The sequence below is a fragment of the Oncorhynchus mykiss genome, chromosome 15 (assembly GCF_057628025.1).
Source record: "Oncorhynchus mykiss isolate SJ-2025 chromosome 15, ASM5762802v1, whole genome shotgun sequence".
In the NCBI taxonomy this organism is placed as follows: Eukaryota; Metazoa; Chordata; class Actinopteri; order Salmoniformes; family Salmonidae; genus Oncorhynchus; species Oncorhynchus mykiss.
This window is the reverse complement of record NC_143036.1, coordinates 55247946-55267127: the sequence shown is the minus strand read 5'-3', so window position 1 is coordinate 55267127 and position 19182 is coordinate 55247946. Positions and strand designations below refer to the sequence as shown.

The 19182-nt window shown below is 43.1% G+C and overlaps 1 protein-coding gene across 2 annotated transcripts; it reads left to right on the top strand.

Moving 5' to 3' along the window:
• The first annotated feature begins 273 nt into the window (after positions 1–273).
• Positions 274–3441, top strand: LOC118936382 (secretory phospholipase A2 receptor-like). 2 transcript variants are annotated; one of them, XM_036944573.2, is made up of 5 exons: positions 274–412; positions 843–928; positions 1066–1428; positions 1594–1941; positions 2249–3441. In XM_036944573.2, the coding sequence occupies exons 2-5, from the start codon at positions 892–894 to the stop codon at positions 2611–2613; spliced, it is 1113 nt and encodes a 370-aa protein (XP_036800468.2). In that variant the 5' UTR covers positions 274–412; positions 843–891; the 3' UTR covers positions 2614–3441. The 2 variants fall into 2 exon arrangements, with proteins under 2 accessions (XP_036800468.2, XP_090056515.1); XM_090200389.1 differs by having other exon boundaries at positions 1066–1392; positions 2249–2875.
• The last annotated feature ends 15741 nt before the right edge of the window (positions 3442–19182 follow it).

Below are 19182 nucleotides of genomic sequence, written 5' to 3'. Positions count from 1 at the left end.
TCTTTCACACCAACATGTCCAGAGTATCAAATATCCTTACAAAGTTCCAGTAATGGGATCATTTTAAATATAAACATCACCCTCACTGTATTAGGTCTATTACTCTTTTAGAGATGAGTTGGGGCGAGGGGTGCTGGTGAAGTGGGGTTCATGTGTTCAAGTCTTAAGAAACATTTGTGAATCTCATTGACAGTGCTTTATAAAGGTTATGTGTTGTTTGCGTTGCACCCAGGACATTTTATTGTAGTGTAATAACTTCCTTATGTGCTTTATTACACTGGTCGGCCTTGTGTTTTGAATATACACATAGTTAGGCAGAGCATAGCTTAGGATGCACTGTTTCTAAACAGATCACACCTCATCATATTCGATTCATAGCAGACCCATTTATTCTCTACAAAAGCTACAGCAGGTAAGACAGACTTTTGATATATTTCAATGTTTATAAATTTTACCATGTTATTTGTGTAGTAACTAATCACATGCATTTTAATATAAAGTTACAGTAAGCTAAGGACCACTTTTAATGTGGATTCATATTAAACATTACATTTTTTTTAAACTGCCTTCTTGTTGAAACTAATAAGGAAAATATTGTAACAATAATATACATTAAATGTTAGTCTATTGATCTCTAAATGTGCATATTCAATTAATGAAAGTTTGTTTTATCAGAAAATAATATCAGACGTTGTTTACAGTACTGACTTTTTTTTAATGATCAATCATGCAGCTCAGTTCTTGTAATGAGGCAGGGGCTGTAGTACTAGTACCTGATTCAATTAATAACTCAAAGCCAAAGTGTGATAACCGTCAAATCCTAAATATTTCTTCTCACGCAGGACACCATCCCATCACCTCTCCTCTGTCACTCCTGACCCTGCTGTCCCCATGGAGATGACCTCTCTCCTATTCCTACTCTGTGCAGGTATAGAATTCACTTGACCTAACCACAAAACAGTATACTGTACGCACAATACGACAAACCACACTAACTTCTTTTCTTTCATTTGTTTTCTATATGCATGTTTACATTTCACATAATGAAATAGTCTCTGTCCTCAGGTGTCTGCTGCACAGCCGCACTCAGCCGCCTCAAACAGTTCCATCTCATTGAAGGGACATTAAATTGGACAGAAGCACAGGACATCTGCAGGAAGAACTACACTGATCTTGTCACTTTGTACAATCGGAAGGAATCTGAGCAGCTGATACAGTTAAAGCTATCTGATAACAGCTCTAAAGCCTGGATAGGTCTCCATCGCACAGAGCACAGTCTGAAGTGGTCCAATGGAGACGCTGTTAATGACACTGCATGGTCACCACTTCCAAGCCCGTACACAGAGCCAACGTGTGCAGCCATACTCAAAGATAATACAACATGGGAGAATTGTAAAGAGCAGAAATACTTCATGTGTTACAAAAAATGTAAAACATTTCATACTACAAAAAACAATAGATTTCCTAGATGTTGTTGCTCCTCATCAACATCTAGTTAATATTATTATAATTATTCAACAATTTCTAGATATCATTATTTTATATCAAACTAAGTTGAGTAGAGTAAAATGTTAGTCCATTCTGTGTGCGCAGGGTCTGGTGATTCCTTCCTGATTGAACAGAACATGACCTGGTATGAGGCTCAGAGTTACTGCAGAGAGAACTACACTGACCTGGTCAGCATCAGGAACGAGGGACAGAAGGAGGAAGTGAAGAACAAAGGAATGAACAGCACCATTCCTTACTGGATCGGCCTGCTGTATGATGACTGGGAGTGGTCTGATGGAGGGAGATCTGCCTACAGAGACTGGTCAACATTGTATGTTCCAAATCTATACTATCCTCAAGCAGGAGAGAATCACACTGTTCTTAATCAGACTGAAAAAACTATACTCACAGTGGGAAATGGAGGTTATGAGGACCATACACTCTGCTCTGAAGGTAAGTTGTCAAAGAGGAACATAGTCAAACTGCTTCTTATTTGTATGAAAGGTTGTTACTCTATATTGATAGTAGCCTGGTCAAGGGGACTGAACGCTGCACTTCCTTTTCCCATCACTTGTCAAGTCAAACACAATGCAGGGCTATCATGATATCATGCTGGTTCCACCAGGCTATAATGACATATAACTATTATTATTATTATGTGCCTGCTTATCTTTCCCCTAAAATCTGAGAGTTAAAATGGGTGCCAAAACAAGCTAATATGAAAAAGTTAAATATCTTGAATACCACATTTGTCTTTCAGGATCAGTTCGCATCCACAATATCAGTGAAAAAAAGTCTTGGGAACAGGCTCTGGACTACTGCAAGAAGAACTACCATGGACTGCTGCGTACTGAGACAGAAGAAGACCTGGAGGTGATCAAGCAGAAGTTTAATGGGACTGATTTTACTGGTCCTGTGTGGGTGGGTCTGAGACAGAGCCGTCTCTTTGGGTTCTGGGTCTGGACCAATGGGCTGCCAGTGGGGTGGAGCAACTGGGAGGGAGACAAACAGCCTGAACAGCCTCTGTCCAACCATTGTGGTGCCATGGCAATGGAGGAGGGATACAAGTGGAGTGATCAGGATTGTCTGTCCAAGCACTTTTTTATTTGTGAAGAAGAGTTGTAATACATTTCCCTCTTGTTAATTTAATGAACTGTCTTTACCATTTCTCACGTTTTGATTGATATGTGTTTTTTTTAGGTAATTGCTGATTGAAATCTTGACAAAGATAATTTTTATGTTTAAGCTTTCAGCATGCAATGCAATGCAATGTACAATATACTGTAAGGGTTTTCTTCGGGTGAAGTAGAAGCGGACCAAAATGCAGCGTGGTGGTTATTCATGTTTTTAATAAAGATACATGAACAGACTAAACAAAACAAGAAAAGTGAAAACCTCAACAGTCCTATCTGGTGTAAACACAGAGACAGGAACAATCACACACAAACACACAGTGAAACCCAGGTTACCTAAGTATGATTCTCAATCAGAGACAACTAATGACACCTGCCTCTGATTGAGAACCATACTAGGCCGAAACATAGAAATACCCCAAAACATAGAAAAACAAACATAGACTGCCCACCCAACTCACGCCCTGACCATACTAAATAAATACAAAACAAAGGAAATAAAGGTCAGAACGTGACATATGCCTTGTCATTGATATAACGTGTTCTCAAAAATCTTGGAATAAAATGGTGTGATATTTCAGATATATAAAAAATGTAAAACAATAAAATATATATCATTATGTCATGTTATTAAAATATTATATTCTGTTGTCACAATACGTTTGCAATTAAGCAAACTTGTTTATCCTAGATTTACCTATGTCATCATTATTGTAACTATGGGTTACAGTAATTAATACTCTAGATAGTCTAAATACAATTATATTTAATAGTATCATGCATGTTAACGATGACTAAGGAAATAAAAATGATAGTAAAGTAATATTTTATATATTGGATATTGTAAGCAAATTATCCCTTCTCCCCAAAAAATCTCTTATATTTTGTTTCTTTTTTTGTCTTCTTTTAAACACACACAAACACAGATGTTGCAACAAGATGTCAGTATGAGTAACTACTGGACATAACAGGGATGAGTGGATGGCGCCATCTTGTCCAATTCAAGTTCTCTCTCACTGATCGAGGCAGGTGTCTGTCATCCTGACATGGGACACTTGGGGATGGACACCCACCTGCCTCGATCAATGAGAGAAGACTTGAAAAACAGTACACATGAATGGCAGCATACACAATGTTGGATTACTTCACGGAGCAAAAAAAATACATTTGTTTTAATAGTGGAGCTTTTTCTAAATTCAAACGGACCTCCCACAAGTGTACGCAGACATTTTATGAGACTGCTGTATCAAATAACCTTCCAAACAGGGATCAACAGGCCCTTAGTAGGAAAGGGCATTTATACTGAACAAAGAATATGCAACCATTTCAAAGATTTTAATGAGTTACAGTTCATATAAGGAAATCAGTCAATTTAAATAAATTCATTAGGCACTAATCTATGGATTTCACTTGACTGGAAAGGGGTGCAGCCAAAGGTGGGCCATGGAGGCCCCCCACTTGGCAGCCAGGCCCACCCACTAAGGAGCCAGACCCAGCCAATCAGAATGAATATTTTATTACAGACAGAAATACTCCTCAGCCCCCACCCTAAGACGCAGGTGAAGGTGGTGAAGAAGCTGCATGGAAGGGCTGGCGTAGCTACACAAGGTCTGCGGTTGTGAGGCTGGTTGGACGTGCTGCCAAATTCTCTAAAACGACATTGGAAGCAGCTCATGGTAGAGAAATTAATATGCAAATCTCTGGCAACAACTCTGGTGGACATTTCTGTAGTCAGGATGCCAATTGCGTGCTCCCTCAAAACTGGAGACATCTGTGGTTTTATGTTGTCTGACAAAACTCCACAATTTAAAGTGACCTTTTATTGTCCCCAGCAAAAGGTGCACTCGTCTAATGATCATTCTGTTTAATCAGCTTCTTGATATGCCACACCTCTCAGGTTGATGGATTATCTTGACAAAGGAGGGGGATGTAAATACCTTTGAGCAGAACATTTGAGAGAAATACGATTTCTGGGTGTCTGGAAAATGTCTGATCTTTTTTTATTTCAGCTCATTGGACCAACACTTTACGTTTATATTTTTGCTTAATGTAGATTGTGCATGTTAGCATTAATTTATACCAGTAAGACTCTCGATAGACACACCACAACATCAATGTACCTACTGGTTAAGTAGTTCAAAATATTTTCTGGTACCAATCTCTGACCCCATACACACTCAGTTTGTGCAACTGATTTACAAGACAATTGACACAACAGATAGTTTATTTCCACAACGATCGTCGAGGAACCGCGAGATGTTTACGTAATCATTTTTGTGCAGACAAACTATGTTGTGTCACAATCATGTCTGTTGCAACTTGTATCACAAATTATTTCTCAAGTCTGTTGTACATCATTTGTACAACCTGAGTGTGTACGTGGCATAACTCATTTTCTACATAGATGGGTTGGCTGACAACATCAAGAATAAGATGCATTGATGAGCCAGAAGGCCATGTGGTGTTATGATTCTGAATGGTCAGATAGCTAGCAACAAAGCAAGAAGCTGCCTTGTGGCTCATTTCAGCTCATTGTATCTTATTGATACCATGTCTTGTTTTGAGGTGTTGACTCATGTCATGTCTATGCTACAGTGGCTACAATTCGATAGCTAGCTGAGCAACAACTGTAATGATGTATTTGAGAGACAAGTGCTCATTGGGCAAACTTATGTCGTCAATAAACATTTGGGGATGAAATATAGATTACATGTCAACAATCTAAACCAATCTTGTCTGTTTTGCAACATAGTTTTTTTTGCTAAACAACCAACCTGTCTATTAGATACAATAACTTTAAAGACATGCTCCGGTATTTTCGTGGCTAAGAATGCATTTTATAAACTTCCAGCTTTGGGCTGGATGTGTCTATGTGTAGTTTCATATATGCGTATTGAGCAGAATTATTTTCAATTTGCCACGAAATCTCTAGTTTGAAACAGTTTTGGCTCATGAGCGCTAATTTCAGAACTACTGGCTAAAAATGATACAAAAGTCTCCAGAGCATCTCTTTAAGTCGCTTGGATAAAAGCCTCTGCCAAATTACTAAGATAAAATGTAAAATGTATTTTCTAGGCAGAAGTGGAATGTTCTGTGAAATTAGCTGCGTGCCTTTAAATGAATTTAAAGCATTGATTAAGGATACTCTTAAGGGGAATGTGTTCGTTTCTGGTTGAGTGCTTGTCGTTGTAATATATTTGCGTGTGTTGGAGTACTAGCATGTTTTTGTTGTGTTTTGTCTTTTAACAATGTGAACGGGGCACACTTATAAAAGAGAACGTGTTCTCAATGTGTTTTACACTGAATAAATAAAGGTCAAATTAAAATACATTTGAGAGGTGAGGTGAAGTGTAGAAAATGAAGGAAATCTATAGTTAATGGTCCTGTTAAGCCACCGTAAAGTAAGCATGATATATATGCATTATCAAAACAGTATGTTGATATGTAGCAGACCAAGTTTTAGAATAATATTTCAACTACAGTATATACACACTAGACCCCTTCAGACTGGAGGATCAGATCCCAGAACAGATCCAGTCATTCTCTACACAGCCCATGGCATGTAAAATAGATATTGTACCAATTAATCTGAGAATCTGATAACACTGGACCAGTTTGTGAGGTTATTAAAGGCATGTAATCAGAACACAAAAGCTAGATTGGTAATTTCATTGACCCATCGTAGTATTGCTATGATATCATGTTTATGATGATAAAGTGAAGGAATTGCATTGAGTTAGAATTTTGGAATTGGAACTTTCAAAATGTAGTGTTGATTTTGATTTCTGAAATATTAACGGTCAATGTGTTGGATGTAAACTCCTACATCTCACACCTCTATCCTCACTCAGGAAAACATCCAATCACCTCTCCTCCCCTCCATCTCTCCTGACCCTGCTCTCACCATGGTGATGCCCCATCTCTTACTCCTACTCTGTACCTGTTAGGACTCAAACATCTGTATTTAACCACAACATACAGTAACCGTATGAACAACATATCAAACCATAAATAAACCTATCATGCTTAATTTGTTGGTCATATGCATACTTAACGTTTGTGTGATAAAATACATTCTATATTCAGGTGTCTGCTGCAGAGACACTCAGCCGCCTCAGACAGTTACAACTAATGTAAGGGTCAATCACCTAGACAGAAGCTGGGGACTACTGCCAAGAGCACTATATTGGTATTGTCACTTAACAATCAGGAGGAAGCTGAGCAGCAATGGACAAATAAACTAAAAAGCTGATTAGAAGTGTCAATGTTATCGAAGCTAACTTTAACTGAAAAAGAGAATCCCTACTTGATATACAGACTAGATCAATGTGAGAAAAATGGTGCTGGTGCCTCCCATAATTAAAGGGGATTAAGGTGAAGATCTAGAGAGTATGGTGAAAGATTATGGTTTAAGTGCTGCAGGTCCCGGGGGATATCGTTGACCAAATTAAACATGTACATTGTGGGATCTCACATTTTGCAAACAGACGGTTTGAAAAAAGCATGTGATCAAACAAAGCTTCTGACATCATTGATGACATAGACACTTGAGGAGCTCATACTCTTGTGTAAGTCTCACAAAAGCTACAAAGTGTCCGTGCTAAACTTGAGTATGTGATGACAATACAACACGAACCAGAACTAAATTTACTCTCAAGGGTGGCCTAAGATCTAATTGAAAGCCAAGCCCCCACTAAGCAACACCTCCAGTCTTCTGATCTGACCCGGTGGGTCATAGCTCAATAACCCAACATTAATACCCCACCAACCCAACTAGCAGGGTCAAAATAACCCAATGTGCGTTCTATCCAATATTTACCCTAATTGCGTTGTTTTAAACCCGGCAGTTCTTATAGTCTGGTATGAGGCTCAGCGTTACTGCAGCGAGGAGTAGACTGACCTGGTCAGCATCAGGAACGATGGACAGAAGGAGGTGGTGAAGAAGAGAGGGATGACAACCTCCACTCCTTTCTGGATCCGCTTGTTGTATGATGACTGGGAGTGGTCTGATGGATGGAGATATGCCTATAGAAACTGGTTACTGAAACCAAGTGATGACAAACCCTGTGTAAAATGAATTACTGATAGCTATTGAGAGTGCAAACCAAGGAGATTCATTATGCTATGAGGGTGAGTGAAAGTCCAAATAGAAAAGTCCAACCATGAGTAGGATACAGGATAACTTTACGGTAGTCATAATAAGTGTAAAATTGCTATACAAAAGGCTTTTAATTATTTCAGCCAATATTTCAACACAGTTCGGTAAAGACAGAGAGATTAAGATGGTTCATAATGCATCCTTGACATGTATCAGTGCAAGGGTTATAAAACTGTTAAGATGTTTTTTTTTAAATAACCCTTTTATGAAAATAACCCTCTTATGACTTGAACTCCTTCAGACTACTTTGAGGAGGTCCAAGTTTGTGGAGCAGAAGCTGAGGGCAGCTTGTCTCCCTGGTCCCACGTGGCTGGGTCTGAGACGGAGATGTCGATTTGGATTCTGGGTATGGACCGATGTACAGACACTGGGATGGAGATGATCAGGACTGTTTTTCCATGCGTTATTTTATCTGTGAGGAGTGATACATTTCCCCCCTTTTCATTCCCTTCTATCAATCACTACCATTCTACACATTTTGATCAACATGTTGTATTTAGGCAATTGCTGATGGTGAAAAATGTTTTTTCAAAGTTTTCCAGCTTGCTTTTTTTACCTCCGTAGGATACATGATGTCAATGTTTCTCTTTACTCTATTTCTGTTCTTACATCACATAAATAAACAAAACAGTCATCTTTTTAAGATACACAAACACCGTAATAATGGCAACATGACGTCTGTACGAGTAACTCCAGGAGATTACTGGACACTAAATAATCTTCATATTCTCAGATATCAATGATTTCAGGTATTACGAGATTTTCCCCTGACATGGCAGTAAAAACACAACATCAGTCACAACACCTAAAGAAAAGTTTCCATGAACATAAGTGCAGTGCCTTCAGAAAGTATTTATACCCCTTGACTTATTCTACATTGTGTTGTGTTACAGCCTGAATTCAAAATGGATTCAATTGTTTCTTCTCTCACCCATCTACACACAATACCCCATAATGACAAAGTGAAAATATGTTTCTGCAAATATATTGAAAATGAAACACAGAAATTGGTTTTCACACCCCTGAGTCAATACATTTTTGAATACCCTTTGGCAGTGGTTACAGCTGTGAGACTTTCTGGGTATGTCTGACAGCTTTGCACACCTGGATTGGACAATATTTGCACATTATTTATTTTTGAATTCTTAAAGGCTAGGGGGCAGTATTCGGAAGTTCGGATGACTGACGTGCCTAAAGAAAACTGCCTGTTAACCAGGTCCAGAAGCTAGGATATACAAATAATTGGTAGCATTGGATAGAACACATTCTGAAGTTTCATAAAACTGTTAAAATAATGTCTGTCAGTATAACAGAACTGATATGGCAGGCGAAAACCAGAGTAGAATCCATCCTGAATTTATTTTTAGGTTACCACCCATTGAAATGCTTTTCTATGGGATATTCAAAAGAAATCCTCCCAGATTGCAGTTCATATGGCTTCCACTAGATGTCAACAGTCTTTAGAAAGGGTTTCAGGCTTGTTTTTTGAAAAATGAGTTTGTTATTGTAGTTTTTCAATGTGGCTTTCATTTTGGACTGTAGTCTTGTGGCGCTTGGATGAGGGCGCGCACTTCGTTATTTATCCCCGGTATTGAACATACTACATTCCGTCTTAATTTGTATCATTTATTTACATATTAGGGTACCAGAGGATTGAATAGAAACGTTGTTTGACTTGTTTGGATGAAGTTTATTGGAAACTTTTGGGATTCCTTTGTACGCATGTTGAATGAGTGGAATGGGTGGATTACTGAATCAAACGCGCCAACTAAACTGCCTTTTGGGGGATATAAAGAAGGACTTTATTGAACAAAACAACAATTTCTTGTGTAGCTGGGACCCTTGGGATTGCAAACAGAGAAAGATCTTCAAAGGTAAGTGATTTATTTTATCGCTATTTCTGACTTTTGTGTTGCCTCTGCTGGTTTGGAAAATGTTTTTAATGCTTTTGTATGCGGGGCACTGTCCTCAGAAAATTGCATGGTATGCTTTCGCCATGAAGCCTTTTTGAAAACTGACAACACGGTTGGATTAAAGCTATGTCAAGTTGGTTGTTGATTATTACTAGACAGCCATTTTCAAGTCTTGTCATATATTTTCTAACCCATTTTAAGTCAAAATTGTAACTTGACCACTCAGGAACATTCAATGTTGTCTTGGTAAGCAACTCCAGTGTATATTTGGTCTTGTGTTTTAGGTTATTGTCCTGCTGAAAGGTGAATTTGTCTCCCAGTGTCTGTTCGAAAGCAAACTGAACCAGGTTTTCCTCTAGGATTTTGCCTGTGCTTAGCTCTTTTTATCCTAAAACACTCCCTGGTCCTTGCCGATGATGAGCATGCTTTTACAGGCTTCCTTCTTTTCACTCTATTATGTAGGTTAGTATTGTGGAGTAACTACAATGTTGTTGATCCATCCTCAGTTTTCTCCTATCACAGCCATTCATTAAACTTTGTAACTGTTTAAAGTCCCCATTGGCCTCAAGGTGAAATCCCTGAGAGGTTCCCTTCCTCTCCGGCAACTGAGTTAGAAAGGACGGCTGTATCTTTGCAGTGACTGGGTGTATTGATACACCATCCAAAGTGTAATTAATAACTTCACCATGCTCTTAGCAAGGCATTGATTAACCTCTGTGGTCTTTGTAGCTGAATCTGTGTTTGAAATTCACTGCTTGATTGAAGGACCTTACAGATAATTGAATGTGTGGGGTACAGAGTTAGGGTAGTCATATAAAAATCATGTTCGAGACTATGATTGCACACAGAGTGTCCAATGCAAATGATTGTGACTTGTTAAGTTAATGTTTACTCCTGAACATACTTAGGCTTGCCTTAACAAAGGGCTTGAATACTTATTGACTCAAGACATTTCAGATTTTCGTTTGTAATTAATTTGTAAAAATATAATTCCACTTTGACATTATGGATTACTATGTGTAAGCCAGTGACACAAAATCTCAATGTAATGCATTTAAAATTTTGAGTGTAATACAAGAAAATCTGGAAAAAGTCTGTGTGTGAATACCTTCTGAAGGCACTGTATGTCCATAATATAAAATGGCCTTCTAATGTGTGATCAGCAGAAATGGCATTAATAAGATTGTGTATGTTAGCATTAGCTTCCCAGGAACACATTTGAAAAACATCTAAGATGGTGCCTCGCTTCGAGTCTTTAGGAAACTATGCAGTATTTTGTTTTTTAATGTATTATTTCTTACATAGTTAGCCCAGAAAATCTTAAGTGTTATTACATTCAGCCGGGAAAAACTATTTGATATAAGAGCGACGTCAACTTACCGACATTACGACCAGGAATACGACTTTCCCAAAGTGGATCCTTTGTTCGGACCACCACCCAACACAGTGGATCTAATTCCAGAAGCTGACCCAAAACAACGTTGACGGCAGAAGAGGCAGACAGAGTGGCCTCCTGGTCAGATTCCGTAGGCATGCACACCACCCACCGCTTCCGAGTATACTACTCGCCAATGTCCAGTCTCTTGACATCAAAGCTGCCCGCTTTCAATGAGCGGGAGACTAATCTGGATGCTTAAAAGAAATCCCTCTATGCTCTCAGATGAACCATCAAACAAGAAAAGCGTCAATACAGGATTAAATTGAATCCTACTACACCGGCTATGATGCTAGTCGGATGTGGAAGGGCTTGAAAACTATTATGGATTACAAAGGGAAACCCAGATGCGAGCTGCCCAGTGATGTGAGCCTCCCATGAGCTAAATGTCATGTATTGTCATGTTGTGTCTTGTTTCTGTCCTTTCCTTTCACTCTGTCTCCCCCTGCTGGTCGTTTTAGGTTACCTTTTCTCCCCCTCTTTTCCCCCAGCTGTTCCTTGTCTCCTCCTAACTACCTCGTCACCCCTTTTCCCACCTGTTCCCTTTTTCCCTCTGATTAGTCCTCTATATCTCTCTCTGTTTTTGTTCCTGTCCTTGTCGGATTCTTGTTTGTGTGTCTCATGCCTGAACCAGACTATCATCGTGTTTGCTGCAACCTTGTCCTGTCCTGTCGGAATCTGCCTGTCCATCTGAGCTCACGTGTGTTCATCATTAAAGAAACTCTGTTTTGTTAAATCGCTTTTGGGTCCTCATTCACGCACCTGACAGAAGAATCCGACCAAGAATGGACCCAGCGACTTCGGATCCTCTCCACTCAGCCGTCGAGATCCAGGGAGCGATGCTAGGCAGACACAAGCAGGAATTGTCTGCTGCTCGACATGCCGTTGAGACCCTGGCCACCCAAGTCTCCAACCTCACAGAACAGGTTCACCATCTCCGCCTCGATCCACCGGCCACTTCCAGGGCTTTCGAATCTCCGGAGCCCAGAATCAATAACCCGCCGTGTTACTCTGGGGAGCCCACTGAATGCCGCTCGTTCCTCACCCAGTGTGATATTGTGTTTTCTCTCCAGCCCAACACTTACGCCAGGAGCACTGCTCGTGTCGCCTACGTCATATCTCTCCTTACTGGACGGGCTCGTGAGTGGGGCACGGCAATCTGGGAGGCAAGGGCTGAGTGTACTAACCAGTATCAGGACTTTAAGGAGGAGATGATACGGGTTTTTGATCGATCTGTTTTTGGGGAGGAGGCTTCCAGGGCCCTGTCTTCCCTATGTCAAGGTAATCGATCCATAACAGACTACTCTATTGAGTTTCGCACTCTTGCTGCCTCCAGTGGCTGGAACGAGCCGGCTTTGCTCGCTCGTTTTCTGGAGGGTCTCCGCGCAGAGGTAAAGGATGAGATTCTCTCCCGGGAGGTTCCTTCCAGCGTGGATTCCTTGATTGAACTCGCTATTCGCATTGAGCGACGGGTTGATCTTCGTCACCGAGCTCGTGGAAAGGAGCTCGCGTTCTCCGTTGCCCCCCTCTCCGCATCACTACCATCTTCCTCTGCCGGCTCGGGAGCTGAGCCTATGCAGCTGGGAGGTATCCGCATCTCGACTAAGGAGAGGGAACGAAGAATCACCAACCGCCTCTGTCTCTATTGCGGTTCTGCTGGTCATTTTGTCACTTCATGTCCAGTAAAAGCCAGAGCTCATCAGTAAGCGGAGGGCTACTGGTGAGCGCTACTACTCCTGTCTCTCCTTCAAGATCCTGCACTACCTTGTCGGTCAATCTACGCTGGACCGGTTCGTCAGCTTCCTGCAGTGCCTTAATAGACTCTGGGGCGGAGGGCTGTTTTATGGACGAGACCTGGGCTCGGGAACATGACATTCCTCTCAGACAGTTAAGGGAGCCCACGGCCTTGTTCACCCTGGATGGTAGTCCTCTCCCCAGGATTCAGCGTGAGACGCTACCTTTAACCCTCACTGTTTCTGGTAATCATAGCGAAACCATTTCTTTTTAAATTTTTCGTTCACCTTTTACACCTGTTGTTTTGGGCCATCCCTGGCTAGTTTGTCATAATCCTTCCATTAACCTTTCTGATCTCCCCATCCCGGATCCGGGTTCGTGAATACAGACTCAAGCTCATTACCATAACGCAACGTTAACTATTCATGAAAATCGCAAATGAAATGAAATAAATATGCCATCTCTCAAGCTTAGCCTTTTGTTAACAACACTGTCATCTCAGATTTTCAAAATATGCTTCTCAACCATTGCAAAACAAGCATTTGTGTAACAGTATTGATGGCTAACGTAGCATTTAGCATTAGCATTCAGCTGGCAACATTTACACAAAAAAACAGAAAAGCATTCAAAAAAATCATTTACCTTTGAAGAACTTCAGATGTTTTCAATGAGGAGACTCTCAGATAGCAAATGTTCAGTTTTTCCTGAAAGATTATTTGTTTAGGACAAATCGCTCCGTTTTCTGCGTCACGTTTAGCTATGAAAAAACCCCTGTATCCAGGATTGTGTAAATCTATCAGCAAGCTCATTAGCATAACACAACGTTAACTATTTATGAAAATCGCAAATGAAATGAAATAAATATGCCATCTCTCAAGCTTAGCCTTTTGTAAACAACACTGTCATCTCAGATTTTCAAAATATGCTTCTCAACCATAGGAAAACAATCATTTGTGTAAAAGTAGCTAGCTAGAGTTAGCATTTCGCGTTAGCATTTAGCGTTAGCATTAGCGTTAGCATCCAGCACGCAACATTAACAAAAACATAAAAGCCTTCAAATAAAATCATTTACCTTTGAAGAACTTCTGATGTTTTCAATGAGGATACTCTCAGTTAGATAGCAGATGCTCAGTTTTTCCAAAAAGATTCCTTGTGTATTAGAAATAGCTCCGTTTTATACATCACATTTGGCTACCAAAAAAAATCCATAAATTCAGTCCTCAAAACGCAAACTTTTTTCCAAATTAACTCCATAATATCGACTGAAAACATGGCAAACGTTGTTTAGAATCAATCCTCAAGGTGTTCTTCACATATCTCTTCATTGATACATCGTTCTTGGACACATGCTTTCTCTCCTGAATCCCAGGAGAAAATGACCGCACCTGAAGATTACGCACAAATTTAGACAAAGGACACCGGGCGGACCTCTGGAAAATGTAGTCTCTTATGGCCAATCTTCCAATGATATGCCTACAAATACGTCACAATGCTGCTTAGACCTTGGGCGAACGACAGAAAGTGTAGGCTCATTCCTTGCGCAATCACAGCCATATAAGGAGAGAATGGAAAACAGAGCTTCAGAAATTCTGCTAATTCCTGGGTGATGCATCATCTTGGTTTCGCCTGTAGAATGAGTTCTGGGGCACTTACAGACAAAATCTTTGCAGATTCTGAAACTTCAGAGTGTTTTCTTTCCAAAACTGTCAAGAATATGCATAGTCGAGCATCTTTTCGTGACAAAATATCGCACTTAAAACGGGAACGTTTTTTATCCAAAAATGAAATAGCGCCCCTAGAGCTCTAAGAGGTTAATTGGTCTAGTAATTCTATCCTCTCCTGGAACGTCTCTTGTCATGTGAAATGTTTAATGTCTGCTATCCCTCCTGTTTCCTCTGTCTCTTCTTCACAGGAGGAGCCTGGTGATTTGACAGGGGTGCCGGAGGAATATCACGATCTGCGCACGGTGTTCAGTCGGTCCAGGGCCACCTCTCTTCCTCCACACCGGTCGTATGATTGTAGTATTGATCTCCTTCCGGGAACCACTCCCCCCCGGGGTAGACTATACTCTCTGTCGGCTCCCGAACGTAAGGCTCTCGAAGATTATTTGTCTGTAGCTCTTGACGCCGGTACCATAGTCCCCTCCTCCTCTCCCGCCGGAGCGGGGTTTTTTTTTGTCAAGAAGAAGGACGGGTCTCTGCGCCCCTGCATAGATTATCGAGGGCTGAATGACATAACAGTGAAGAATCGTTATCCGCTTCCTCTTATGTCTTCAGCCTTCGAGATCCTGCAGGGAGCCAGGTTTTTCACTAAGTTGGACCTTCGTAACGCTTACCATCTCGTGCGCATCAGGGAGGGGGACGAGTGGAAGACGGCGTTTAACACTCCGTTAGGGCACTTTGAATACCGGGTTCTTCCTTTCGGCCTCGCTAACGCTCCAGCTGTCTTTCAGGCATTAGTCAATGATGTCCTGAGAGACATGCTGAACATCTTTGTTTTCGTTTACCTTGACGATATCCTGATTTTTTCACCGTCACTCCAGATTCATGTTCAGCACGTTCGACGTGTCCTCCAGCGCCTTTTAGAGAATTGTCTTTTTGTGAAGGCTGAGAAGTGCACTTTTCATGCCTCCTCCGTCACATTTCTCGGTTCTGTTATTTCCGCTGAAGGCATTAAGATGGATCCCGCTAAGGTCCAAGCTGTCATTGATTGGCCCGTCCCTAAGTCACGCGTCGAGCTGCAGCGCTTTCTCGGCTTCGCGAACTTCTATCGTCGTTTCATCCGTAATTTCGGTCAGGTGGCAGCTCCTCTCACAGCCCTTACTTCTGTCAAGACGTGCTTTAAGTGGTCCGTTTCCGCCCAGGGAGCTTTTGATCTCCACAAGAATCGTTTTACATCCGCTCCTATCCTTGTTACACCTGACGTCTCTAGACAGTTCGTTGTCGAGGTTGACGCGTCAGAGGTGGGCGTGGGAGCCATTCTTTCTCAGCGCTCCCTCTCTGACGACAAGGTCCACCCATGCGTGTATTTTTCTCATCGCCTGTCGCCGTCGGAACGTAACTATGATGTGGGAAACCGCGAACTGCTCGCCATCCGGTTAGCCCTAGGCGAATGGCGACAGTGGTTGGAGGGGGCGACCGTTCCTTTTGTCGTTTGGACTGACCATAGGAACCTTGAGTACATCCGTTCTGCCAAACGACTTAATGCGCGTCAGGCGCGTTGGGCGCTGTTTTTCGCTCGTTTCGAGTTCGTGATTTCTTATCGTCCGGGCTCTAAGAACACCAAGCCTGATGCTTTATCTCGTCTCTTCAGTTCTTCAGTAGCCTCCACTGACCCCGAGGGGATTCTCCCTGAGGGGCGTGTTGTCGGGTTGACTGTCTGGGGAATTGAGAGGCAGGTAAAGCAAGCGCTCACTCACACTCCGTCGCCGCGCGCTTGTCCTAGGAACCTTCTTTTCGTTCCCGTTCCTACTCGTCTGGCCGTTCTTCAGTGGGCTCACTCTGCCAAGTTAGCCGGCCACCCTGGCGTTCGGGGTACGCTTGCTTCCATTCGCCAGCGTTTTTGGTGGCCCACCCGGGAGCATGACACGCGTCGTTTCGTGGCTGCTTGTTCGGTCTGCGCGCAGACTAAGTCCGGTAACTCCCCTCCTGCCGGCCGTCTCAGGCCGCTTCCCATTCCCTCTCGACCGTGGTCTCACATCGCCTTAGATTTTGTCACCGGACTGCCTTCGTCAGCGGGGAAGACTGTTATTCTTACGGTTGTCGATAGGTTCTCTAAGGCGGCTCATTTCATTCCCCTTGCTAAGCTTCCTTCTGCTAAAGAGACGGCACAAATCATCATCGAGAATGTTTTCAGAATTCATGGCCTTCCGTCAGACGTCGTTTCGGACAGAGGTCCGCAATTCACGTCTCAATTTTGGAGGGAGTTTTGCCGTTTGATTGGGGCTTCCGTCAGTCTCTCTTCCGGCTTTCACCCCCAGTCTAACGGTCAAGCAGAACGGGCCAATCAGACTATTGGTCGCATCTTACGCAGTCTTTCTTTTCGCAACCCTGCGTCTTGGTCAGAACAGCTCCCCTGGGCAGAATACGCCCACAACTCGCTTCCTTCGTCTGCGACCGGGCTATCTCCTTTTCAGAGTAGCCTCGGGTACCAGCCTCCGCTGTTCTCATCTCAGTTCGCCGAGTCCAGCGTCCCCTCCGCTCAGGCTTTTGTCCAACGTTGCGAGCGCACCTGGAAGAGGGTCAGGTCTGCACTTTGCCGTTATAGGACGCAGACTGTGAGGGCTGCTAATAAGCGTAGAACTAAGAGTCCTAGATATTGTCGCGGTCAGAGAGTTTGGCTCTCCACTCAGAACCTTCCCCTTAAGACGGCTTCTCGCAAGTTGACCCCGCGGTTCATTGGTCCGTTCCGTATTTCTCGGGTCATTAATCCTGTCGCAGTTCGACTTCTTCTTCCGCGATACCTTCGTCGCGTCCACCCGGTCTTCCATGTCTCCTGTATCAAGCCCGTTCTTCGCGCCCCCGCTCGTCTTCCCCCCCCCCCCCCCCCCCCCATCCTTGTCGAGGGCGCACCCATCTACAGGGTCCGTAGGATTTTGGACATGCGTCCTCGGGGCCGTGGTCACCAGTACCTCGTAGATTGGGAGGGGTACGGTCCTGAGGAGAGGAGTTGGGTTCCCTCTCGGGACGTGCTGGACCGTGCGCTGATCGAGGATTTCCTCCGTTGCCGCCAGGTTTCCTCCTCGAGTGCGCCAGGAGGCGCTCGGTGAGTGGGGGGGTACTGTCATGTATTGTCATGTTGTGTCTTGTTTCTGTCCTTTCCTTTCACCCTGTCTCCCCCTGCTGGTCGTTTTAGGTTACCTTTTCTCCCCCTCTTTTCCCCCAGCTGTTCCTTGTCTCCTCCTAACTACCTCGTCACCCCTTTTCCCACCTGTTCCCTTTTTCCCTCTGATTAGTCCTCTATATCTCTCTCTGTTTTTGTTCCTGTCCTTGTCGGATTCTTGTTTGTGTGTCTCATGCCTGAACCAGACTATCATCGTGTTTGCTGCAACCTTGTCCTGTCCTGTCGGAATCTGCCTGTCCATCTGAGCTCACGTGTGTTCATCATTAAAGAAACTCTGTTTTGTTAAATCGCTTTTGGGTCCTCATTCACGCACCTGACACTAAATGCCTTACATGCTCACTTCGAGGCAAGCAACACTGAAGCATGCACGAGAGCACCAGATACTCTGGATGACTGTGTGATAACGCCGATGTGAACAAAACCTTTCAACAGGTCAACATTCACAAAGCCGCTGGGCCAGACGGATTACCAGGACGTGTACCTAAAGCATGCGGGACCAACTGGCAAGTGTCTTCACTAATATTTTCAACTTCTACCTGACAGAGCCTGTAATACCTACATGTTTCAAGCAGACCACCATAGTCCCTGTGCCCAAGGAAGCGAAGGTAACCTGCCTAAACGATATCCACCCCGTGGCACTCATGTCAGTAGCCCTGAAGAGCTTTGAAAGGATGGTCATGGCTCACATCAACAGCATCCTCCCGGACACCCTCGACCCACTCCAATTTGCTTACCGTCCCAACAGGTCCACAGACGATGAAATCGCCATCACACTCCACACTGCCCTATCCCCATCTGGGCAAGAGGAATACCTATATAAGAATGCTGTTCATTGACCAAAGCTCAGCATTCAACAACATAGTACCCGCAAAGCTCATCGTTAAGCTGGAGACCCTGGGTCTCAACCCCGCCCTGTGCAATTGGGCGGGGTTCCCTCTGGATTTTGACTTTCTGACAGGCCGTCCCCAGGTGGTGAAGGTAGGAAACAACATCTCCACTTCGCTGACCCTCAACACTGGGGACCCACAAGAGTGAGTGCTCAGCCCCCTCCTGTACTCCCTGTTCACCCATTACTGTGTGGCCATGCACACCTCCAACTCAATCATCAAGTTTGCAGACAACACAACAGTACAGTAGTGGGCTTGATTACCAACAACGACGAGACAGCCTACAGGGAAGAGGTGAGGGCACTCAGAGTGTGGTGTCAGGAAGACAACCTCGCACTCAACGTCAACAAAACAAAGGAGATGATTGTGGACTTCAGGAAACAACAGAGGGAGCACTCCCCTATCCACATCAAAGGGACAGTAGTGGTGAAGGTTGAACGTTTTAAGTTCCTCTGCGTACACATCACAGACAAACTGAAATGGTCCACCCACACAGACAGTGTGGTGAAGAAGACGCAACAGCAATTCTTCAACCTCAGGAGGCTGAAGAAATGTTGGTTTGTCAACTAAAACCCTGACGTACTTTTAGAGA

Coding starts and splice junctions, on each gene's coding strand:
- LOC118936382 (XM_036944573.2), top strand. CDS start 892: ATGGAGATGACCTCTCTCCTATTCCTACTCTGTGCAG. Junction 1,429..1,593: donor CTTCATGTGTTACAAAAAAT/GTAAAACATTTC, acceptor CTGTGTGCGCAG/GGTCTGGTGATTCCTTCCTG. Junction 1,942..2,248: donor CCATACACTCTGCTCTGAAG/GTAAGTTGTCAA, acceptor TTTGTCTTTCAG/GATCAGTTCGCATCCACAAT.